This window comes from Bos indicus x Bos taurus, chromosome 18, assembly GCF_003369695.1.
Source record: "Bos indicus x Bos taurus breed Angus x Brahman F1 hybrid chromosome 18, Bos_hybrid_MaternalHap_v2.0, whole genome shotgun sequence".
Classification (NCBI taxonomy): domain Eukaryota; kingdom Metazoa; phylum Chordata; class Mammalia; order Artiodactyla; family Bovidae; genus Bos; species Bos indicus x Bos taurus.
The window spans coordinates 4,293,872-4,320,431 of NC_040093.1; the positions used below are offsets into that span (position 1 = coordinate 4,293,872).

At 43.5% G+C, this 26,560-nt stretch overlaps 1 protein-coding gene and 1 pseudogene across 1 annotated transcript; both read right to left on the bottom strand.

Annotated features, from left to right (window-relative positions):
• Positions 1-2,279: 2,279 nt before the first annotated feature.
• LOC113875819 lies at positions 2,280-10,313 on the bottom strand (annotated as a pseudogene).
• An 8,157-nt stretch (positions 10,314-18,470) lies between these two features.
• On the bottom strand, positions 18,471-23,299 carry LOC113875774 (cationic amino acid transporter 3-like). Its single transcript, XM_027514459.1, is given in 11 exon segments — positions 18,471-18,654; positions 18,835-18,943; positions 19,214-19,380; positions 19,578-19,765; positions 19,946-20,048; positions 20,153-20,292; positions 20,461-20,683; positions 20,863-20,975; positions 21,202-21,379; positions 22,197-22,355; positions 22,930-23,299. Coding segments are annotated over 11 exon segments (1,839 nt in total). The 3' UTR covers positions 18,471-18,565.
• Between the last annotated feature and the right edge of the window lie 3,261 nt (positions 23,300-26,560).

Genomic DNA, 26,560 nt, shown 5'->3' on the forward strand with positions numbered 1-26,560 from the left:
TCACAGGTCATCTGCTCTAACCATTGAGGTAATGAGCACCTGTTTTGAAGATAAAAAGAAACTCCCTTCTCATGGTGTCCATATTAACACTCCCTGAAAGATAAGGTTCCCTTCCCAGACACTAGGGAGCTGCTGTCTCAGTATCTATGTACTAAGTCTGTCTCTTTTGAAACCTTGAAGGAATACACCCTGTTGTGTGTAATGTGTGTTCTTTGCTTGGATGAGGTGTAAGACTGTGCTGGACACCATGCTTCAACAGAGCAGTTGCTCAGAGCTGTCTGACTCTGTCTTCCAGAATACAATACTCATTTTGGCTCAGAGAAAACTCTTCCCTATTCCCATTACAGGTTGTTTATTGATTATTTTCATGCACACTTGAATTCACGTGATCATCAAGGACCTTGTGAAGGAAGGACTGTAAATCTGGGAACCCTGCTTACTGCCTTCTCCCTCCCAGCCCTTTTACACGACTCAACTTCCCACAGTCTGCACATCACTTGACTTGCTCCAGGGTGGGGGATCCCGAAGCCCAGCTGGACCCCAAGCAGGAGAAGGACAGCTTAACATCTCCAATGTGAATTCAGGCAACACAAGCAAGGAACAAGCATCGTGCCTGGTGTCCAGCCTTGCACAGAGGGATGGAAGAGGATAAAGGGGAGGGTGCCTTGGTCTTCTTCCAGGAGCTCTGTTGGCTGGGAGACCTGAGCACAGAGACAGAGAAGTGACACTTGCTGTAAGAGGTCAGGAGCTCTACTCTTTGGTGAAGGAAAACCTGGGAGCAGGAAGTGGAGTGGTGCATAGTGGGGTGAAGAGCTGACTAGATTCTGACCTGCCTCAAGAGACCCACATGTGAAAACATTGGACACAGACCTTCCAAATGGGACTTAAATGTAGTAGCTGACTCTTTGTTGTTACTTTGTTGTTACTCAGCCGTGTCTGACTCTTTGCAACCCCATGGACTGCAGCCTGCCAGGCTCCTCTGTCTGTGGGATTCTCCAGGCAAGAATACTGGAGTGAGTTGCCATTTCCCTCTCCAGGGGATCTTCCTGGCCCAGAGATTGAATCTGTGTCTCCTGCTTGGCAGGCGAATTCTTTACCAACAAGCTGCCTGGAAAATTCCAGTTGACTCTTACATTAACTTATAAAAAACTGAAGTATAATTGATTTAAAATACTCTAAATCTTTAAAAAAGCCAACCACAGAAGATGTAATGAAGTGGCTTATGCTGTTGTGGAGAGTTTAGTTCTTTTTTATGGCTGAGCAGTTGTTTCCTGTGTGCAGGTTGATATCTTTATTTCTTTCTTTGGTTCCTGATTACATTGTGGTACTTTCTCGGTGAAAATTTATCTTGCTGCACACTTATGAAGCATGCACTTTTCTGTATACATACTATAATTTTTAAAGTTTACATACAATATTGTAAAGTTTAAAAATAAAATAAAATTAAAAAAAAAGAAAAAAAAAGAAAGTTTACATAAAAACTGGACAACATTTGGAGTTCCCTAGAGGTCCAGTGGTTAGAACTTGGAGATTTCACTGCTGTAGCCCCAGGGTTCATTCTCTGGTGGGTGAACTAAGTTCCTAAAAGCCATTTACTGTGGCAAAAAAAAAAAAAAAAGTACAATATTAAAGTCAGTCCATGGAATTCTCCAGGCCAGAATACTGGAATGGGTAGCCTTTCTCTTCTCCAGGAGATCTTCCCAATCCAGGGAATGACCCCAGGTCTCCTGCATTGCAGGCAGATTCTTTACCAGCTGAGCCACAATGGAAGCCCTATCAGGATTGAGATTGGGCTCAAAATCAGGGAGTCATAGCTAACAGCAGAGTAAAGGTGAGTGAGTGATTAGAAAATTACCAAGAGGAGACTTCTTGGTCAATCTGCCTGCAATGCAGGAGACCTGCATTTGATCCCTGGCTTGGGAAGATCTCTTGGAGAAGAGAAAGGCTACCAACTCCAGTATTCTGGCCTGGAGAATTCCATGGACTATATAGTCTATGCCATGGGGTTGCAAAGAGTCGGACACGAGTGAATGACTGAACTGAACTGACATAGTCCATGGGGTCACAAAGAGTTGGGCATGACTGAGCGACTTTCACTTTCAAAGTCACTTTGTCCACTGGCAAAAAATTAATGACTGTAAATGCATCCCACATTCACACTCCATAGAAGTTCAGAGTGTCCGTGAGCCAGCAGACCCTCCAGTGCATGGGGGAATGTCACACAGCATCCATCTTAACCATCCTGTGGTTAAGATGACTCAGTAGCAGGGTTGTTTTTGTCAAGTCTGGGAGGTGGAGGCTGGTGGCTCTTGCTCATTGTTCTCCTCCAGGCTGTGTTGGATTCCATATCCAAAGTATATGACAGATCCTAGTAGGGAAATGAGACAGTGAGAAGGAAGAGTAGGCACTCTCCTCACTTACAAATGCCCAATAGGGCTCCTATTATGGCATCTGACACAGTTTAGGGGAGAGGTAGTAGTATGATGGTTGTTTTCAGTCATTCAAGGAGTCTTATTTTCCAAGGAAGCCTCTTACCAATGGCTGTCCAGATGCCAAATAGGGTCCAGGTCCTAGGAGTCATCAGCATCATCAAGTAAATATTCACAAAGTTGCTCACCAGTGGGAGGACAGGCAGAGCAGGGACCTGTGGGCAAAGTCAGTTCATCCCTGAACACACCCAGATGTCTGAGAGGGAGACCTTACCTCATGTGGGTGGGAAGACTTTCATTCTGTTCAGGCTCTGCCTTCAGTGCCTACTGAGGTTGGGTATATAAAGCACTGAGTGTGGATCAGGGATGTGTTCACTGGTTTCAGTAACTTCTCTTCTTCCCTGGTCCTGCAAGTATGTTTAGACCTAAAGTACACAGACCCCTTTCACTCAAGGTGGACACTTTGGGCACAGAAGGTCACATACCTTGAAGTGAAGAGGACTGGGGCTCTGGGGCTGCCTCCAGATGATGACTGTGACTCCAGTGATGAGCAGCAGCAGCAGCACAGCCACTGTTGTGAGCACAGGGTCTCCAGAGAACACCTGGCTGGGCCACTGGGCCAGGACCAGGCTCATCATGGTCAGCAGGAGAACTGCAAGGGTCAAGGAGGAGGAGAACAGGCTGGACCCGGAAGACAAAGATGTCAGGATCTTGGGTCACACACCTTCCCAGCCTGCCCCCATCAGGAAGGGCCATCAGAGCTACAAGTCTCCTCTACTGAAAAAGACACACACTCCCACATTATCTTGTCAATTTAAGAATATGACCAAAGAGAAATTTCACTGGTCACCAAGTAGGGAGGCATATCCATAGACAATCTGCCCAGATTTCAGAGTGGGGGTGGTGCTGATGGGGTCACACAGTCTTTAGGATGTTTGAAGTTCCTGCCTCAGGTACAGAGTCCATAGAACATTCTTCAACTTCAGTCCTCATCTCAACTTCCTCCTCTGTTTTCTCCTTCTTGCTTGAATTCTCACCTGGCTGGTACCTGAATTAGTGCCATTATGATAATATTAACAGTAGTCTCTATTCATCCAACATCAGACAATATAACCTATCCTTTTCCTCAGTTAAGCAGAGCAGGACATTCAGAAGGCAGAAGAGAATTAATCCCCATCAATCCCCACAAGCCCAAAACCCGAGGTCAAGGTGTAGTGGAGTCTCACCTGAGGATAAGAACAGAAAAAGGCACCAGGGAGTAAGCAAGCAGAGTTCCAATTAACATGAGGTCCACAAAGTCAGTGAGCTTGAAGAGTAATGCCATGACCCTTAGAAGGAGGGCAAAACAAGGTGGGGAGAGAGTGAAAAATATTTGGAAACATGCATGTTAAGGAAGTTGATCAAAGAAAGAGTGGATTTTTGTCTGTTCACCTGCAAGATTTCCAGAAGCCAAGATGGCCATGATGGGGGTGCCTGTATGATCAGGCAAGTCCATGGAAAAGGAGCCCATCATCTGCCATTGCATAGATCAACCAAGGTGTGGTGAACATAGTACCCAGGAGGCTGGAAGAAGAGAAAATGGGGACATGTGTGAGGACGTGCAGAAACAGGAGCAACTGGGTCTTCTGCTCCCTCGTCTACATGGGGTAAAGTGTCCTTCCTTCTTGTCTCTCAATCCCAAGGGCTGGGATACCTCAGCATCTGACAGTTGATGGAGAGAAAACCATGACACTGACCTGGATGTAAGGGCACAGAGGGTGCCAACAGCCATGAAATATCTGGCAGGGCCCCCCCAACATGGAGAAAAGCCTGCAACAAGGGGCTGTCAGGATGAATCTAGTAGTAGAGCACGATGAGGGTGAGTGCTGCCCAGACACCAAAATATACCAAAAAGCAGATGAAGATCGTTATGATGCTGAAGGGGATGGAACGCTGAAGTCAAATTCCCTCCTCTATGTCTAAAAGCTAGCTAACCTTCTCCTAACCCCTAAGCCCAAGGGCAGCCCAAACTGTGCCCAAATCCCTGATAAGACACATCGTGACCATGTTACCTCTAATGGCAATGGAATCAAAACCAAGAAATGCATAGAATGGCATTGTTGCTCCATGGATAATCCCATCAAAGCCAAAGGGCACAAACCCTTCAGAACCCAGATCATCCAACCTATCGTGAGAGAAGGAATGAAGAAGAATGTGGCTGAGGTGAGTGTAGCCATCTCTACTGGACTCCTCCCTTAATACCACAAGTCCTGGGCTCCAGGTCCTCTGACACCAGGATCCATCAGCCCAGATCTCTTTAGTCCCCACCATGTTCCCAGCTCTGTACCATACTACGCAGGCATTACAATGGCCAAGAGAACTCTCCTAGCCTAGAGGTGTCAGTGGATTCAGATGTGTTCAGTTTGTAGTCCTGTTCTGTGAGCTTTCAGTTATGCAGGTCTCCCTTAATGAAGCCAGATAGGATGAGGAAACTGAGAAGCAAAATGTTGATGTCTGTGAACCCTTTGTAAAGCAGGGTCGACTCACAAGCTCTCAGAACCAGTACTCCTATGGGAAAGATGGAATATGAGACACCCAAAATAACTAAATCCATAGACACAGAAGGCAGACCAGTGGTTGCCAGGGGCTGAGGGTTGTGGTGGTATGGCCAATGGACAGACAGTGTCTGCTCAGTGGGTGCAGGGTTTCCTTTTGGGGTGATGACCATGTTTGAAACTAGACAGAGGTGATGGTTACACTCCATTGTGAATGTACTAAGTCCCACTGAGTCACACACTGTAAGATAGTTAATGTCTTACTGTGACAATCATCTCACAACATATGCATCAACTAAATCATCATGAGTACTCCTTAAATTTGGACAGTGTTGTTTTTGTATCTCAGTAAAGCTGGGAAAAATAATGTTTAATTTTATGCAATGTTCAGTTCAGTTCAGTCGCTCAGTCATGTCCGACTCTTTGCGACCCCATGAACTGCAGCACACCAGGCCTCCTTGTCCATCACCAACTTCTGAAGCCTACCCAAACTCATGTTCATTGAGTTGGTGATGCCATCCAACCAATTCCTCTCAATTGAAAACACATCTTTGGTCTCAATACTGAGAAGAAACCAATAGATCTAAGTAAATGAAATGATTTCGTTCCCCCAAGGGATATTTCGCAATGTCTTGAGGCATTCTGATTTTCACAGTTTGGGTGGGTGTCACTGGTATCTAGTGAGTAAATGTCAGAGATGCTACTCAACATCCAACAATGATTTTTTTAAAACCTGAAATGCACATCTCTACACCTATGGACGATCCAGCCCAAATTGTCAGTAATGCCAAGAAAGGGAAATAATGGTCTCTCTCTTGTCTTCCTGTCTCTAATATCACAGATCCTTCTTTCCAGTCTTAATCATCCACCGCTCTGTCCCCTCAAGCCTTTCCCACCCCATCTGCCCCTCCACACCCCACTCTTCCCATCCTATCACTGTCTCACCTGTGAAGAGCAGCACCAGGCCTAGGGCAAAATAGTCTGGGTACGTGGCCAAAAAAGAGGGCGTATGTGGAGAGAAAGTTCCATGTAACGCCTGAGAGAGTTGTTTCCCAATCAGGCTGTCAAAGTTGTAGCTCCAGGCCCTGGCTATACAGGCAATACCTGCAGCGGCAGAAGAAGGAACATTCACTGATAAACATAAATTGATTTCCAATGTGGAATATATTTTGGGGAGAGGGGAACCCAAACAGAATACTCTCATTAGGGTTAGGGTGGGAAGACTCAGATGATTCACAAAATAGGTCAACTATTTAATATTCTAGGAAGGGATCAATGTTATGCAAGAAAATATAATGGGAAGTTGGGACCAGGAGGGCTGGAAAGTGAGGACTGAAATTTTAAGACCAGATGTAAAGGAAAATTCCATGAAGGTAACAGCTGAACAAAGACTTCAGTATAGTGAGGGGATGAGCCTGTGGGTCATGCCTCCATCTTTCCCACTCCCTACAGCTCCCTTTCCTCTGGGTTCTCCATCCATCATTTAAGGAAAGCAAGATAGACCTGAGAACAATAAATTGGTGGGGTTTTCCTGCCACTATTATCTACTTAACCCCACAAGATCAATGACAAAGTGCTCAGGAATGAGTGAAGACCTAAACCCCACCTCCTAGAACTTGTTCTTAAGCCCTACACCTTTCCCCACCCCATCATCTCACTGATGACTAAGGACAATATAAGGTTACAGCCAGTGATAAAGGCACAGAGTTGTCCCATAGTTGATGTAGCTGTAGAGATACGCATAAACAGAGCCTGGTACCAGGGCCCCAAACTCTGCATAGTAGAGATCCCAGACAATACACAGGACAGGCTGGCCGCCAAGAAGGAGATGACAGTCGTTGGTCCAGCTCTCACTCTGGCCATTGCACCAACCAGGATGTACATGCCAGCTCCCAGGGTTCTGCCCACACCCAAGACCACCAGATCAAAGGCGTTCAGATCAGCTCTAGGTCTCTCAACCTCTGCCCTTGTGTCCTGCATCCGCCTGCTGACCAGTTTCTGACCAAATTGGTGAACATACTGATGCAGCATCCAGGACACAGTTGAGGAGTTTACGTTCTGCAGAAGAAACAAGACACAAAGCCAAGAAGAGTGTCACCTCCCCTTGGCCCTGGGAGTCCAATTTCACCCAGCAATGGAGTGATGGGGAGGAGGAGGCAAAGTGACACATTGGGCAGGTTCTCCATCTCTGAGCTTTAGTTTCTGAAACACAAGGAAGACTTTTAATATGTTTCAAAGTTAATGGAAGTTTAAGAGGATTGAGGGAAGCAAAACATGCTGCATAAAAACGTGCCACATTACTGAACTGGGCACACAAAAAATTTTCAGGTGACAAATTTTATACTCTGTGGCATGTTACTAGTGAGTGTAAGTCATTCAGTTGTGTTTGATGTTTTGAGACCTCATGGACTGCAGCCCACCAGGCTCCTTGGTTCATAGGATTTCCCAGGCAAGAATACTGGAGTGGGTGGCCATTTCCTTCTCCAGAGGATCTTCACAACCCAGGGATTGAATCCAGGTCTCCTGCATTGCAGGCAGATTCTTTACTGCTGAGCCATCATGAAAGCCCCAGTTGAAGTAGTAGACACCTCCTCAAACCTTTGGTGCTTCCTTTCAGCCGGGGCATTCTGTTCCATGGTGGTGGTATAATCTGGGGTTTTCTCTCTTTGCATCAGTACACACTTTCCACTCTTCCTGCTCCCTCTTGTGGGAGAATTCTTCTTAAATGTTTAACTAATTGTTGGCTCTATTGGATCTTCCTTGCTGCATGAAGGCTTTCTCTAGCTGCTGTGAGCGGGGGCTACTCTCTAGTTGCAGTTCACGAGCTTCTCACTGAAAATAGATGCCTAGTTTGTTGTTTGATGATTGAAATGTAGTTGGTTTATAATATACTAGTTTCAGGTGGACAGCATGGTGATTTAGTATTTTTATAGATACTGTGCGGTATCATGAAATGTTCCTTTGGTATCTCTAATTTTCTTGAAGAGATCTCTATCTTTCCCATTCTATTGTTTTCCTCTATGTCTTTGCATTGACAGCTGAGGAAGGCTTTCTTATCTCTCCTTGCTATTCTTTGGAACTCTGCATTCAAATGGGTATATCTCTCCTTTTCTCCTTTGCTTTTCGCTTCTCTTCTTTTCATAGCTATTTGTAAGGCCTCCTCAGACAGCCATTTTGCCTTTTTGCATTTCTTTTTCTTGGGGATGGTCTTGATCCCTGTCTCCTGTACAATGTCATGAACCTTCATCCATAGTTCATCAGGCACTCTGTCTATCAGTTCTAATACCTTGAATCTATTTCTCACTTCCACTGTATGATTGTAAGGGATTAATTTAGGTCATACCTGAATGGTCTATGGTTTTTCCCTACTTTCTTCAATTTCAGTCTGAATTTGGCAATAAGGAGTTCATGATCTGAGCCACATTCAGTTTCCAGTCTTGCTTTTGCTGACTGTATAGAGCTTCTCCATCTTTGGCTGCAAAGAATATAATCAATCTGATTTTGGTGTTGGTTACCTGGTGATGTCCATGTGGAGTCTTCACTTGTGTTGTTGGAAAATGGTGTTTGCTATGACCAGCAGTGCGTTCTCTTGGCAAAACTCTATTAGACTTTGCCCTGCTTCATTCTGTATTCCAAGACCAAATTTACCTGTTACTCCAGGTGTTTCTTGACTTCCTACTTTTGCATTCCAGTCCCCTATAATGAAAAGGACATCTTTTTTGGGTGTTATTTCTAAAAGGCCTGTAGGTCTTCATAGAACCTTTCGACTTCAGCTTTTTCAGCATTACTGGTCAGGGCACAGAGTTGGATTACTGTGATATGGAATGGTTTGCCTTGGAAATGAGCAGAGATCATTCTGTCATTTTTGAGATTTCACCCAAGTACTGCATTTAGGACTCTTGTTGACTATAATGGCTACTTCATTTCTTCTAAGGGATTCTTGCCCACAGTAGTAGATATAATGGTTACCTGAGTTAAATTCACCCATTCCAGTCCATTTTAGTTCGCTGGTTCCTAAAATGTTGACATTCACTCTTGCCATCTCCTGTTTGACGACTTCCAATTTGCCTTGATTCATGGACCTAACATTCCAGGTTCCTATGCAATATTGCTGTTTACAGCATCGGATCTTGCTTCTATCACCAGTCACATCCACAACTGGGTGTTGTTTTTGCTTTGGCTCTGTCCCTTCATTCTTTCTGGATTTATTTATCCACTGATCTCCTGACCTGGAGAGTTCATCTTTCAGTGTCCTATCTTTTTGCCTTTTCATACTGTTTATGGATCTTTTTAAAAAATTATTTAGTTTAGTTGGAGGGTAATTACATTATAATATTGCAGTGGTTTTTTCCATACACTGATATGAATCAGCCATGGGTTTACATGTGTTCCCTATCCTGAACTCCCCTCCTCACTCCCTCCCCATCCCGTCCCTCTGGGTCATCCCAGTGCACCAGCCTGGAGCACCCCGTCTCATGCCTCAAACTTGGACTGGTGATCTGTTTCACATATGATAATATATATGTTTCAATGCTATTCTCTCAGATCATCCCACCCTTGCCTTCTCTCACAGAGTCCAAAAGACTCTTCTATACATCTGTGTCTCTTTTGCTGTCTCACATATAGGGTTATCATTATCATCTTTCTAAATTCCATATATATGTGTTAGTATACTGTATTGGTGTTTTTCTTTATGGCTTACTTCACTCTGTATAATAGGCTCCAGTTTCATTCACCTCATTAGAACTGATTCAAATGTATTCTTTTTAATGGTTGAGTAATACTCCATTGTGTATATGTACCACAGCTTTCTTATCAATTCATCTGCTGTTGGACATCTAGGTTGCTTCCATGTCCTGGCTATTATAACCAGTGCTGCAATGAACATTGGGGAACATTGTGTAATATCTCTTTAAATTCTGTTTTCCTCGGTGTGTATGCCAAGTAGTGGGATTGCTGGGTCATATGGCAGTTCTATTTCCAGATTTTAAGGAATCTTCACACTGTTCTCCATAATGGTTATACTAGTTTGCATCCCCACCATGTTCATGGGGTTCTTAAGGCAAGAATACTGAAGTGGTTTGCCATTCCCTTCTCCAGTGGGCCACACTTTGTCGTGGGTGGCCCCATATGGCATGGTTTAGTTTCATTGAGCTAGACAAGGCTGTGGTCCACATGGTTAGATTGGTTAGTTTTCTGTGATTGTGGTTTCAGTTTGTGTGCCCCCTCTGTGTCTACCATCTTACTGGGGTTTGTCTTACCTTGGACATGGGGTATCTCTTCACAGCTGCTCCAGCAGAGTACAGCAGCTGCTCCTTACTTTGGATGTGGGGTATTTCCTCTTGGCCATTCGCCACTCTAGAGAAATGATATGGACCTAACAGAAGCAGAAGATATTAAGAAGAGGTAGCAAGAATACACAAAAGAACTACAAAAAAGATCCTCACGACCCAGATAATCACAATAGTGTGATCACTCACCTGGAGCCAGATATCCTGGAATGTGAAATCAAGTGGGCCTTAGGAAGCATCACTATGAACAAAGCTAGTGGAGGTGATGGAATTCCAGCTGAGCTATTTCAAATCCTGAAAGATGATGCTGTTAAAGTGCTGCACTCAATATGCCAGCAAATTAGGAAAACTCAGCAGTGACCACGGGACTGGAAAAGGTCAGTTTGCATTCCAATCCCAAAGAAAGGCAATGCCAAAGAATGCTCAGCCTACCACACAATTGCACTCATCTCACATGTTAGTAAAGTAATGCTCAAAATTCTCCAAGCCAGGCTTCAGCAATACATGAACCGTGAACTTCCAGATGTTCAAGCTGGTTTTAGAAAAGGAGAGGAACCAGAGATCAAATTGCCAACATCTGATGGATCATCAAAAAAGCAAGAGAGTTCCAGAAAAACATCTATTTCTGCTTTATTGACTATGCCAAAGCCTTTGACTGTGTGGATCACAATAAACTGTGGAAAATTCTGAAAGAGGTGGGAATACCAGACCACCTGACCTGCCTCCTGAGAAGTCTGTGTGCAGGTCAGGAAGCAATAGTTAGAACTGGACACGGAACAACAGACTGACTCCAAATACAAAAAAGAGTTTGTCAAGGCTGTATATTGTCACCCTGCTTATTTAACTTTTATGCAGAGTACATCAGGGGAAATGCTGGACTGGATGAAGCACAGGCTGGAATCAAGATTGTCGGGAAATATGTAAATAATCTCAGATATGCAGATAACACCACCCTTATGGCAGAAAGTGAAGAAGAACTAAAGAGCCTCTTGATGAAAGTGAAAGAGAGTGAAAAAGTTGGCTTAAAGTTCAACTTCAGAAAACTAAGATCATGGTATCCGGTCCCGTCACTTCATGGCAAATAGATGGAGAAACAGTGGAAATAGTAGCTGACTGTATTTTTTTGAGCTCCAGAATCAATGCAGATGGTGATTTCAGCCATGAAATTAAAAGACACTTGCTCCTACAAAGGTCCGACTAGTCAAGGCTATGGTTGTTCCTGTGGTCATGTATGGATGTGAGAGTTGGACTGTGAAGAAGGCTGAGCACCGAAGAATTGATGCTTTTGAACTATGGTGTTGGAGAGGACTCTTGAGAGTCCCTTGGACTGCACGGAGATCCAACCAGTCCATTCTGAAGGAGATCAGTTCTGGGATTTCTTTGGATGGAATGATGCTGAAGCTGAAACTCCAGTACTTCGGCCACCTCATGTGAAGAGTTGACTCATTGGAAAAGACTCTGATGCTGGGAGGGATTGGGGGCAGGAGGAGAATGGGACAACAGAGGATGAGATGGCTGGATGGCATCACTGACTCGATGGACGTGAGTCTGAGTGAACTCCGAGAGTTGGTGATGGACAGGGAAGCCTGGCATGCTGCAATTCATGCAGTCGCAAAGAGTCGGACACGACTGAGTGACTGAACTGAAGTGAACTGAGAGCTCCAAAATTAATAAGGAAAATGTCTTTGTGTTCAAGGAAAATTTTTAAAAGTTATAAGGAATGAACATGCATTTGTTAAGGGGGAAGAAGGTAATTTTATCCTAAAGTGACATTAAAGAGAGCAGAGAAACATGAGACAAAATTGGAATGTAGTAAAGGAAATTAATAAAGTAATGCTCAAAATCCCCCAAGCCAGGCTTCAGCAATACATGAACTGTGAACTTCAGATGTTCAAGCTGGTTTTAGAAAAGGCAGAGGAACCAGAGATCAAATGGCCAACATCTGCTGGATCATTGAAAAAGCAAGAGAGTTCCAGAAACACATCTATTTCTGCTTTATTGACTATGCCAAAGCCTTTGACTGTATGGATCACAATAAACTGTGGAAAATTCTGAAAGAGGTGGGAATACCAGACCACCTGACCTGCCTCCTGAGAAGTCTGTGTGCAGGTCAGGAAGCAACAGTTAGAACTGGACATGGAACAACAGACTGGTTCCAAATAGGAAAAGGCTGTATATTGTCACCCTGCTTATTTAACTTCTATGCAGAGTACATCATGAGAAATGCTGGGCTGGAAGAAGCACAAGCTGGAATCAAGATTGCTGGGAGAAATATCAATAACCTCAGATATGCAGATGATGCCACCCTTATGGCAGAAAGTAAAGAGGAACTCAAAAGCCTCTTGATGAAAGTGAAAGTGGAGAGTGAAAAAGTTGGCTTAAAGCTCAACATTGATAAAACTAAGATCATGGCATCTGGTCCTTGCCGGATTTCAGCTCCAGCAGCCAGGGATTCAAACTGAAGAGATGGACGGTGTCGGCAATGATGATGTAGTCTCTGACTCAAAGTATGGGACTACATGTTTATTTCAAGCTTCAAATTCTGTTTTATACTTTGACAAAAGCATTAGGTCAGAGGTTTGAGGTTTTTAGTTTCCCCCACCCAGATTTACTGTACTTAACTTGTGATTACATTGTAACTCATGCTACATCCCTCAGTTTATTTTTTATCTTTCTAAATCCTAGGATGTTTGCCCCTAGCATCTTAAGATCATTATCTCCTAAAAAGGCTTCAGTTCAGTTCAGTTCAGTCACTCAGTCGTGTCCGACTCTTTGCGACCCCATGAATCACTGCATGCCAGGCCTCCCTGTCCATCACCAACTCCCGGAGTTCACTGAGACTCATGTCCATCAGTGAGTCAGTGATGCCATCCAGTCATCTTATCCTCTGTTATCCCCTTCTCCTCTTGCCCCCAATCCCTCCCAGCATCAGAGTCTTTTCCAATGAGTCAACTCTTCGCATGCAGTGGCCAAAGTACTGGAGTTTCAGCTTTAGCATCATTCCTTCCAAAGAAATCCCAGGGCTGATCTCCTTCAGAATGGACTGGTTGGATCTCCTTGCAGTCCAAGGGACTCTCAAGAGTCTTCTCCAACACCACAGTTCAAAAACATTAATTCTTCGGCGCTCAGCCTTCTTCACAGTCCAACTTTCACATCCATACATGACCACAGGAAAAACCATAGCCTTGACTAGATGGACCTTTGTTGGCAAAGTAATGTCTCTTCTTTTGAATGCTATCTAGGTTGGTCATAACTTTTCTTCCAAGGAGTAAGTGTCTTTTAATTTCATGGCTGCAGTCACCATCTGCAGTGATTTTGGACCCCAGAAAAATAAAGTCTGACACTGTTTCCACTGTTTCCCCATCTATTTCCCATGAAGTGATGGGACTGGATGCCATGATCTTCGTTTTTTGAATGTTGAGTTTTAAGCCAACTTTTTCACTCTCCTCTTTCATTTTCATCAAGAGGCTTTTTAGTTCCTCTTCACTTTCTGCCATAAGGGTGGTGTCATCTGCATATCTGAGGTTATTGATATTTCTCCCAGCAATCTTGATTCCAGCTTGTGCTTCTTCCAGCCCAGCGTTTCTCATGATGTACTCTGCATAGAAGTTAAATAAGCAGGGTGACAATATACAGCCTTGACGTATTCCTTTTCCTATTTGGAACCAGTCTGTTGTTCCATGTCCAGTTCTAACTGTTGCTTCCTGACCTGCATACAAATTTCTCAAGAGTAACTATTCTTAATTAATCCTAAACCCTAAACTCAGCAAACTTCTTTTGCCATAAACATTCCCCTCACAAACAGGTCTCAGATAATAATCCTTCCCATGGCCTCAAGCTGCGGCCTACGTGCTCATCCTGGGACATTCTTTGTAAAGATCCTTGAACAAATGTCAATGGTTATTTTATAGATTATTTTCTGGGCACAACTGTAGAAGGCTTTGTGCTTTCTTCTCTCAAGCACCTTAACATTCTTTCCAGCCAACTCAACTGAAGAAAGGAAAGAACAAGTCAGAATCACAAGGCCTAACTCCTTCATCCTGGGACCGTGCCTGTGAGATGAGGAGAGGGGGTTGGGGCCGTGCCTCCATTTTGTCAATAATGCCTAACGTGGTTCCAGACAGGTCCTATCATTTCATGGCAAATAGATGGGGAAACAGTGGAAACAGTGGCTGACTATTTTTTTGGGCTCCAAAATCACTGCAGATGGTGACTGCAGCCATGAAATTAAAAGACGCTTACTCCTTGGAAGGAAAGTTATGACCAACCTAGATAGTGTATTGAAAAGCAGAGATATTACTTTGCCAACAAAGGTCCATCTAGTTAAGGCTACGGTTTTTCCAGTGGTCATGTATGGATGTGAAAGTTGGACTGTGAAGAAAGCTGAGCACCGAAGAATTGATGCTTTTGAACTGTGGTGTTGGAGAAGACTCTTGAGAGTCCCTTGGACTGCAAGGAGATCCAACCAGTCCATCCTAAAAGAGATCAGTCCTGAGTGTTCGTTGGAAGGACTGACGCTAAAGCTGAAACTCCAATACTTTGGCCACCTCATGCGAAGAGTTGACTCATTGGAAAAGACTCTGATGCTGGGAGGGATTGGGGGTAGGAGGAGAAGGGGACGACAGAGGATGAGATGGCTGGATGGCATCATCGACTCGATGGACATGAGTTTGAGTAAACTCCGGGAGTTGGTGATGGACAGGGAGGCCTGGCATGCTGTGATTCATGGGATCGCAAGGGGTTGGACACGACTGAGCAACTGAACTGAACTGAACTGAAAGGAAATTATAGAAAGTTTGTGGAAAAGGAGCTTTAAAAACACTTCTTTTCTGGCTTCAGGACTGGATAAGATGGGAATAAATTTTAACCGAGTGAATTTTAATATTAAAAGTAAGTTTGTAAATTTTATTTTATTTTTAAACTTTACAATATAAAAAAAAAAAAGTAAGTTTGTGCAGATATAGAGTTTTGTTTCCTATATTTGATAACAGTAATACTCTGTTGTAAGTGTCTGTATTTATTTTTGAAATATTTTATTGTCACTTTGGTAGATGGATAATTATTGTTTCACAGAGACCTATGATCCTCTTTGATGAAGTATTTACGGGCTCTAATAAAGTTTTAAATGAAGTATTTTTTTGACCTCTAGCTAATTTGAGGATTTTTTTTAGGGAGCCCCTGAAGCATCTCAAATAAAGATATTAAACTCATTATAATTAGGCATATTGGTACATATAATTACATGAGTGTCATTGTGAAACAAGTGACGGTAAACCTTCTAAGGTTATAGTGGAAGGATAAATGTTATTAATGTATGTTCTAAAAATCATATGAAATTCCTAAAAATCTGATATGTCCTGGTAAATTGTCATCAGTCATAATTCTAGTTATTATATTAAAAAACCGGATGTTACAGAAATAGCTTTTTGATTTAACGTTAAAAAAATAAAAAAAATTTTATTTTTTTTTGGCGGCACCACATAGCTGATGGGCTTTTAGTTTTCTGCGGCTCAAATTGCGGAATCCTAACCACTGGACTGCCAGGGAAGTCCCTCTTTTCAATTACCTTGATTGTTATTTAAATTCATCAACAAAGTCAAACACCTCACCTCTGAAATTTTACATAGGTTATGTAAGGACTCATCCTGTGTCTTATTTCTCCACTTCTTTGCCAAGCCTTTAGAGGGTTAGAGGGAAGGTTAGGTGACTTTTCCAGGCTCACGTAGCCAGTAAAGTGGGGAGGCATGGGGTGGGGGGAGAGAAATGTGTGAAGCTTGGAGGGTGTCCACGTTGTACCCCTGTCCCTGGAAAGACAGCAGACCCTCAGTCATCTCCCAAACCCCTTCCTCGTCTTGCTGCCTTGTTCACAACCACTCACTGACTCCCTGTGGGACCCTCCCATTTTATGAATATTAGGGGAATAACCTGTTAATGATTTGCTCTGTTTCCTGCCCTGCTTCAGCCAACTGTTTTATCCTCCTAGCTGATCTACACCAAGAATAATCATTTTAAAAATCCTTCACAGCTTCTCACTGAAAATAGATGTCTACTTTGTTGTTTGATGATTGAAATGTAGTTGGTTTATAATATCATACTAGTTTCAGGTGGATAGCATGGTGATTCAGTATTTTTATAGATACTGTGCGGTATCATGAAATGTTCCTTTGGTATCTCTAATTTTCTTGAAGAGATCTCTATCTTTCCCATTTTATTGTTTTCCTCTATGTCTTTGCATTGACAGTTGAGGAAGGCTTTCTTATCTCTCCTTGCTATTCTTTGGAACTCTGCATTCAAATGGGTATATCTCTCCTTTACTCCTTTACTTTTAGCTTCTCTTCTTTTCATAGCTATTTGTAAGGCCTCCTCAGACAGCCATTTTGCCTTTTTGTACCCCTATCCCTGGAAAGACAGCAGACCCTCAGTCATCTCCCAAATTCCTTCCTCACCTTCTTGCCCTGCTCACAACCACACAGTGACTCCCTGCCCTGTGGGAACCACCCATTTTTAAATGAATTTCTGTGGAGTAAAACTTCCATGATTCGCTCTGTCTCCTGCTTCTGCCAATTGTTTTATCTCCCTAATCAATCTACACCAAGAATAATCATTTCAAAAAGCCTTCACAGGTTTCCATGAGATGCCCACCTACATCCATCACTTCATGATTTTCATATGAAAGTGAGGCCAGATCAAGGGAAGACGTTGTCATCTCACAGAATGCCTCATTGCCTCCCCTCCCATTCTCTTCGCTGTCCTCTTCCCAATTTCTCTCTGCGTTTCTTTTCTCCTGCAACATGGTCTAGGATGCAGCATTGATAGATGAGACATGGCTTTAAAGACTCATTTTCTATTCTAAGTAGTTTAACAAAATATTTCCCCTCCAAAGCAAATACTGTGGTCTCCCTTTGATAATTCCTGGTAAATAAAAGATTTACCATGTAAAATATTACAGATATGTCTGCATTTTTCATTATATGGCTCATCAAATATAGTTGAGCACTTACTGTGTTCCAAGCATTGTTTCAGGTACCAGGAAGCATAAAGGGGTCAAGTGTCATGGTCTGAAGGTAACTCTGCTTTCAAATTCATAGGTTGATGTCTTAATCTCTAGGACCTTGGAATGTGACTATATGTGGTAGAAGGGTGGTTTGGTGGTTAAGATCTACCTTTCACTTTTGGGGACGGGGGTTTGATCCTTTGTCTGGACTAAGCCCACCTGGCAACTACTGAGCCTGAGCACCACAAATAAGACCTGATACAGCCAAAAATAAATAAATTTAATACTTCAATGAAGAAGGGACTTCCCTGGTGGCTCAGAGAGTAAACAACCTGCCTGCAACATGAAAGACATGAATTCCATCCCTGAATCAGGAAGATCTCCTGAAGGAGGGAGTGGCAACTCACTCCAGTATTCTTGCCTGGAGAATCCCATGGACAGAGGAGCCTGGAGGGCTACAATACATGAGGTCACAAAGAGTTGGAAATGACTGAAGTGACTAACACTTCACATTTCAAATGAAGAAAATTATTTTAAAATGAGATAATTAAGGTTAAAAAGGTCACAAGGGTGAGCCCTAAGGAAATGTAACTAATGTCCTTGTACCATAGGATTTTAGAGTACAGAGAACATACATAGAGACCAAGGGCTGAGAGATTTAGCAAATAATGTTACAAAACAACCAGATAAACTGAATTTAGATAAACAATGAACACATATATTTTAATCAGTATATTATATATACATATCTTATGCATATTAATTATGCTGCTGCTCCTTAGTTGCTCAGGCATGTCTGACTCTTTGAGACCCTATGAACTGTAGCCCACCAGGCTCCTTTACCCATGGGATTCTCCAGGCAGGAATACTGGAGTTGGTTGCTATTTCCTCCTGCATAAAGTGCAACTCATGACACAATACAGGGACCTGAGTTTCCTTCCTATGTGGCAATCTCTATCTTTTTGCTGGAAATAAGCACAAGGAGGAGCTTTTTCTGGGATGATTAGTATTTTATTTCTTCCTCCATTTGCTGCTTACATTCTTATATGTAGTCTTGTACCTTATATTCTTTTACAGAAAGTTTAATCTTGCTGAAACACAGACTTTCCATGTATGTGTATTATATTTTTAAATTATACAACATTAAAGTCATTTTGTCTTCTGTTAGTGAATACACAGCTATCAATGCACACCATGTTCACACTCCATAGAGGTTCACAGTGCCCCTTGAACCAGCAGATCCTCCAGTGCATGGAGGGATTCCACACAGCATCTACTTCCTGTGGTTAAGATGACTCAGCACTAGGGATGTTTTTGTCAAGTCTGGGGGGTGGAGGCTGGTGGCTGTTGATAATTGTTCCCTGCCAGGCTGTGTCGGATCCCATATCCAAAGTATATGATAGATCCTAGTAGAGAAAGGAGGCAATGAGAAGGTGAAGTAGGCATTCTTTCCACTTACAAATGTCCAGTTGTTGTTTAGTCACTAAGTCATAAAAGGCCTCCTATTATGGCATCTGACACACTTTGTGGATGGAGTAAGAGGTTCAGTCACCCAAGAGGCCTCTTTAGCCCAGAAAGTAACTTACCAATGGCATTCCAGACTCCAAATAGGGCCCAGGCCCCAGAGGTTATCTGCATCATCAAGTAAACATTCACGAAGGTGCTGACCAGTGGGAGGACAGGCAGAGCAGGGGCCTGTGGGCAGAGTCAGTTCATCCCTGAACACAGCCAAGAAGTCTGAAAGGAAGACTGTACTACTCCAAATGGGCAAGAAGACCAGTCCTCAGCCTCTGTGTTCAATTCCTACTCAGACTGGATTTTTAAACAGTGCATGTGGATCAGGGACAGGTCCACTGGTTTTAGCAACTCCCCTCATTTCCTTGTCCAGCGAAGGATGTTTAGACCTTAAAGCATGCAGACGTCATTCACTCAAGGTGGACACTGTGAGCACATAAGGTCACCTACCTTGAAGTGAAGAGAAGAGGGACTCTGGGGCTGCCTCCAGATGATGACTGTGACCCCAGTGATGAGCAGCAGCAGCAGCACAGCTACTGTTATGAGCACAGGGTCTCCAGAGAACACCTGGCTGGGTCACTGGGCCAGGACCAGGCTCATTATGGTCAGCAGGAGAACTGCAAGGGTCAAGGTGGAGGACAACAGGCTGGACCCAGAAGACAAAGATGTCAGAGCTCAGGTCACACTCTTCCCCAGGCTGCCCACATCAGGTAAGGCCATCATAGATATAAGACTCCTCAACTCTCAAAGACACAGAATCCCACCCCATCCTGTTAATTTCAGAATGCAACAAAAGAGAAATCCCACTGCTCACCAAGCAGGAAGGCACATCCATAGACAATCTGGCCAGATTTCTGGGTGGGGATGGTGCTGGTAGGGAACCACAGACTCTTTAGAACATTTGAGTTTCCTCCTTCAGGTACAGAGTCCAAAGGACTTTCTTCAGCTTTAGGCTCCATCTCAGTTTCCTCTCCTGTTTTCTCCTTCAGGTCTGGTTGGTACCTGAATAGAGGTACCAAGGCAATAATAACAGCAGTCTCTACTAACCCAACATCAGACAATCTATTCATCTCTTTCCTGCCTTAACCAGAAATAGAAGGCAGCATGAAACCAGAAGACGATTACCTCCCCATCAACCCCTAGGGGTCCAAGACTCCCAGTCAAGGTGTAGTGGAGTCTTACCTGAGGACAAGCACAGAAAAAGTCGCCAAAGTGTAAGCAAGCATGATCCCAGTTAACATGAGTTCCACAATATGACGGAGGTCCAAGAGTAACACCATAATGACTAGAATGAGGGCAGGAATAAGGTGGAAAAGTGGGATGAGAAACCACTAGAAAAATCCAAGTTAAGGAAATTGATTGGAGAAGGAGTGTGTTTCATTTATTCACCTGCCAGGTTTACAGAAGACATTATGGCCATGACAGGGGTACCTGTGAGGGCATGGATCTGAGCAAGGCCCCGGAAAAGGAGCCCATCCTTGGCCATTGCACAGACCAACTGAGACATGTAAAATATGGTGCCCAGGAGGCTGGAAGAGAAAATGGAAACATATGTGGGGACTTGGAGGCAAGGGATAGCCTAGGGCATCTCCTCCCTTGTCTACATGGGGTAAGGTGTCTTGCTCTCTTATCTCTCATACCAATGGACAGATGCCTAAGAATTTGACATCAAACAGGGAGAAAACCATGACACTGACCTGTATAAAAGAGCACACAAGAAGACAATAGCCATGACATATCTGGCAGGGTCCCACCCAACGTGGAGAAAAGCCTGCGGTAAGGGGCTGAAAGGATGAATCTGGTAGTAGGGCACCATGAGGGTGATTGATGCCGAGACACCAGAGTACGCCAAAAAACCAACAAAGATGGAGATCACCATGCTCAAAGTGATGGAACGCTGAGGATTTCGGGCTTCTCTCCCTGTAGGTGGGTGGAAGTACTGGGTCAGGAAAACACACTGGAGTGAAAGCAAACAGGAGAAAAAAAATCCCCTTTCCTCTTGCATCTTCCAAAGCAGGCTAACCATCTACAACCCCTGTCCCAACGGGCAGCTGAAACTGTGCCCAAACCCTTTATGGGACTCACAATAACCATGTTACCTTTCATGACAATGCCATCAAAACCAACAAATGAGTAGAAGCACAGAGCTGCTCCTCGGAGAATCCCATCAAAGCCAAAGGGTACAAACCCTCCATAACCGAAAGGGCCCAAGCTATGGTGAGAGAAGGAATGAGGAAGAACATGGGTTGGGTGTGCTCAGCCATCTCTACTGGATTCCTCCCTTCATACCACAAGTCCTGGGCTCTAGCACCCCCATCATCTGATCATGTGGATTCATCAGCCCAGATCTCTCTAGTCCCTACCATATTCCCAGCTCAGCACTGCCCCCTCCCCCACTTCACAAGCATTACTCTGGCCAAGGGTCATAACCTCCTAACCTATAGATATCGCTGGATCCAGATATGTTCAGTCTGTAGTCCTGTTCTGTGAGCTTCCAGTTGTGCAGGTCTCCCTTAATGAAGCCAGAGAAGATCGTGAAGATTGGAACAAAAATGTTGATGCCTGTGAACACTATGATAATCAGCGGTGATGCGTGAGGTCCCAGAAGCATTACTCCTGTGGGATAGATGGAATATGAAACACTCAAAATAAATAAATCCATAGAGAGAGAAAGGAGACTAATGGTTGCCAGAGGCGGGAAGTTGCAGACTGTGGTGAGGTGGTGGATGGATAATGACTGCTCAACGGGTACTGGGAGCAGTCTTTCCTTTTGGGGAGGTAAACATGTTTGAAAGTAGATGGAGATGATGGTTGCACAACATGGTAATTGTACTAAGTGCCACTGAATTGTACACTTTCAGATGGTTGATTTCGTATCTCATAATATATATCTGTGAAATAATCAGGTTGTGTAACTTAAACTTATACAGTGCTGTATGTCAAATATATCTAAATAAAGCTGGGAGGGAACAATAAAATTATTAATTTTGTGCTATGAGGACTTCCTTTCAATTGAAAAACAAAGCAATCTTTGGCCTCAATACAGAGGAGAAAGCTTATTGGTCTAAGTCAATGATTCTCTGTGATTTTGCCTCACAACCAGTTGGCACTGTCGAGACTTTCTGGGTGTCAGAGTTTGGGGGCAGGGAGGGCATCACTGGTGTCTAGTGAGTAAAGGCTTGGAATGTTTGCTACTCTATACACAACACTGATTTTTTAAAAACCTTACAATGCATAGGACAACCCCCCACACCAAGAATGATCCAACCCAATTTGTCAATGGTGCCAAGGATAAAAAACAACAGTGTGTGTCCTCCCCTCCTGTCACCTTTCCTTCCAGTCTTAACCCCCCTAATTCTGCACCTAAGCCTTTCCCTCCCCAGCTCCTGCTCCACATCCAATTCTTCTCTTCCTGTCTCTGTCCCCTTCTCACCAATCATTACCAGCAACAGGCCCAGAGCGACAAAGTCTGGATACGTGGCCAGAAAAGAGGGCATATACGGAGGGAAAGTCCCCTCTAATGCCTGAGAGATGTGGTTTCCAATCAAGCTGTCAAAGGTGATGCTCCAGGCTTTGGACAAACAGGTAGTGGCTGCAGCGGCAGAAGGAATATTCATTAACAAACATAAATTGATTTTTGTCTATGTGCCATGGGATATATTAAAAAAAAAAAGACAAACTACCCAATCTGAAAGAGTTTTTCTTCTTGGAATGGGAAGAGCAGACGCAGATAACTCACAAAATAGGTCATTATTTGGTATAATTAGGAAGAGATCAATGTTATGCCAGAAAAAGAACACAGGAAAGTGGGACCAGGGAGGCTGGGAGATGAGAGCTGAAATTTTTAAATCACAGGGTAAAGGAAAATCCCATGAAGGCAACAGCTGACCAAAGATTCAATATGGTGAATGGATGAGCCTGTGGGGCATGCTTCCCTCTCACCCACTCCCTACAGTTCCCTTTCCTTCTGGTTTCCTGGATCATCATTTAAAGAAACAGGATAGACCTGAGTACAATGAAGTTGTGGGGTTTTCCTGACAATGGTATCCTCCTCCTCAACAAGATAGATAACAAAATGTTTGTGAATGAGAGAAGACCCCAATCCTTCTCTCTCCTCACTTCCTGATCTTAAACCCCATGCCTCTCCACCCCCAAGAACCTCTCACCAACAACTAAGGACAGGATAAGGTTCCAGCCAGTGATGAAGGCACACAGTTGTCCCATGGTGGCATAGCTGTAGAGATACACAGAACCAGAACATGGTATCCTGGCCCATAACTCTGCATAGCAGAGCCCACACATCACACAAGACAGGGCAGCCACCAAGAAGGAGATGATGGTCGCTGGTCCAGCTATGTATTTGGCCACTGCACCAGCCACGATGTATACACCTGCTCCCAAGGTGCTGGCCACACCGAAACCCACCAGGTCCAGTGTGTTTAGATGAGCTGCAGGACTCTCAGACTCCTCTATGGGATCCAGTGGCTGCTTGTGTAGCAGCTTCTGACCAAGTTGGCGAACATACTGACGCAGCATCCTAGACGGAGTTGAGGAGGCTATGATCTGCTGAGAATGCAAGACACTAAGTTATTAAGAATGTCCATCTTAAACAACAAGGTCCTACTGTGTAGCCCAAGGAACTCTATTCAATATCCTGTGATAAACCATGATGGAAAAGAAAATGAAAAAGAGAATATATATATGTATCACTGAATCACTTGGCTGTCCAGCAGAAATTAATACAAGATGCAAACAACTTTACTTCCACTAAAAAAAAGTCACATCTGCCCTTGACCCTGGGAGTCCAATTCTATAGAGCAATGGAGTGATGGGGAGCAGGTAAATGGACACATTGGGCAGCTCTCTGTGTCTGAGCTTTGGTTCCTTAAACATAAATACATCTTTTAATATGATTCAAAATTACTGACAGCATTGCTTGAAGGGAAGTGAGATGGAGTGGATTATCTCTCCCCAAATGTACCCCTTTGGTGGGTAGACTTTGAACTGAAGGCGGTTAAGACCCAGCAGACTCTGGAGAAGCTCCTTGCCTCTCCCTTAACTGCTCAAAATAATTGGATTAGGGGACCTATGCCAGGAAGAGAGCTATTAACAGAGAGAACTTTTTAATCTCAGAAAGTCTTCCTGGCTTGGAGTGGCAAACATTTGTTCCCCAAACGTTTGCTCTTTCCATCTTCCTCTGGGCTGTCTTCCTCCCCTTTGGAGCTCCAGATTCTTCCCTTGTTCTGTTAAACTCATGATACCATATAAGCTTCCATTGCTTGACTCTCTTCAGCCTCAAGTTTTTATGGGGCTCTCATACACAGCAAATTAAATTTGTTAATTTGTCTCATATCAATTTAATTATTAGACCAGCCGAAGATTCTGCATAAGCTTTCTGCTTCTTGAGAAGAAAAAGCCTCAAATGCAGTGTTGACACACAGAAGCTGCTTAACTGGTATAAGTTGAGTGGATAAGAGGGGCTTCCAGGTGGCTCAGTGGTAAAGACTCTGCCTACCAATGCAGGAGATGCACGAGACAAAATGGGAACCCACTCCAGTATTCTTGCCTGGAAAAGTCCATGGACAGAGGAGGCTGGTGGGCTGCAGTCCATGGGGTCACAAAAAGTCAGACATGACTGAGCATGCATGAATAAATAAATGAACAGTTTAATAAATGAATAGTTAAGAATATGACTTTTTAATTGAAATCAACCAGCTCTGGAGCATATTAATTTTTCTGAGTTTTCACAAACTATACCATCTTTGCCCTCCTTTCCTGTATAACACAGGGAAAATTGTTATCATCATTATTTCATCCCCTTTTTGATACATGTGAAGTGACTGTTTTAGGAGCTTGGTAATCAAAGAGCTCAGACTCTGCATAATTTTTCACCAAGGATCCTGAAACCTGAGAGCTTCCTGTTTTGTTGCTTGCAGAGTGACATGGAATAGGAACTCTGCTTTGGGGCAGAGTGAGATGGAATTTGTAGGTGGGACAGATTCTAGACTAGCTCAGTCATAGCGTCAAACCAGAGAGGTCTCCCAACTGCTTGGAGGGAGGGGGGATAAAACTTCATTTTGAATCAGAAATGACAGGACTCTGCTTCCTGCTCATTTGAGGCCTGAAATGTCCCTACATGGCTCTGTAGGGCTAGGATAACCCAGTGACCACGAGTTACCTTCAGGGGGCTCTCTCTTCCAATACTCTTAAGTCCAAGCTCAGCATTTTGGTTAAGAGCAAGGATTAAGAACCCAGGAGAATATTATTAGAATGTTGGCTTCCTCAATGCCTCTGGGCCTTTGAAGAAGTTCACTTCTCTGGACCTTCATTTTCTTCTTGATTACATTCTGCTGATGAATCCTTGTGCATGTTAAGTGTGCATCTGCTGTGGTCATTCCTCCAAAAGCTAGAAGTGGATTGATTTACCATATGATCCATTCACCCTATGGGTGTGTACCCCATAGAATGGAAAATCGGATCTCAAAGAGATATTTGTGTTCAAAAGAGTATTATCACAACAGCTGAAAGTTGGAAGCAACCCAAATGTCCTTTCATGAAAGAATGGATAAGCACCATGTGGTCTATATATGTAGTGGAATATTATGCAGCCTTAAAAAGACAGGAAATTCTGATGTGTGCTACAACATGGAGGAACCTTGAGGATACTATGCTAAGTAACCTCAGGCAATAACAAGAAGACAAATACCGCATGATTCCACTTCTGTGAACTTCCGAGAGTTATCAAATTATAGAGACAGAAAGCAGGATGGTGGTTTTCCAGGGGCTGGGGTGAAGGGGGAAGTGGAGAGTTATCATAAAATGGGGATAAAGTTTTAGTTTTACAGGATGAAAAATGATCTAGAGATTGGCTGCACGACAATGTAAGTATACTTAACATTATTGAACTGTATACCTAAAATTTTTTAAAATTGGAAGATAATTGCTTCACAATGTTGTGTTGGTTTCTGCCGTACAACAATACAAATCGGCTATAACTATATATCTGTTCCTCTCCCTCTTGACCTTCCCTCCCATCCCCCCTATCCCACCCCTCTAGGTCATCACAGAGTGTCAGACTGGGCTCCCCATGTTATACAGCAGCTTCACACTAGCTATCTATTTCTCACATGACAGTGTATACATGTCAGTGTTACTTCCTCAACCTGTCTCCCCTTCTTCTTCCCCAGCTGTACACTTAAAATAATTAAGATGGTTAATTTATGTCATGAGTATCTCACAACCATTTAAGAAATTGCTGCCAATGATAAATAATACAGCCAGCTTCACAGGGTTCCCAGGTGTAGAAAACCCAAAAGTGAGTTAATATAAATTACCATGCAGTTGTCCTCTGCACATACCAAAATCCAATCAGTACAGTTGCTCAAATATCCACAGAGGAGGAACCCATAAATTTGGAGGGCCAACAGCATACAGGAGCCTGAAATCAGTGATTCATATGATGGAAACCCTATATAAAAGTAATCTTTTTAAAACAACAATTTAAGCTTTTTATTTTGTATTGTGATATAGCCAATTAATAATGTTGTGATAGTTCCAGACGGACAGCAAAGGGACTCAGTCACACATGTATCCATTCTCTCCCAAACTTCCCTCCCATCCAGGCTGCCCCATAACACTGAGCAGAGTTCCCTGTGCTATACAGTGGGTCCTTGTTGGTTTTCCATTTTAAATATGGCAGTGTGTGCTTGTCAACCCAAACTCCCTTCCCCCCATCCTAAAGGTATCCTTTCATATCATTTGAACATCAGTCTAAAAAGAGTTTCCCAACTTTCAGAC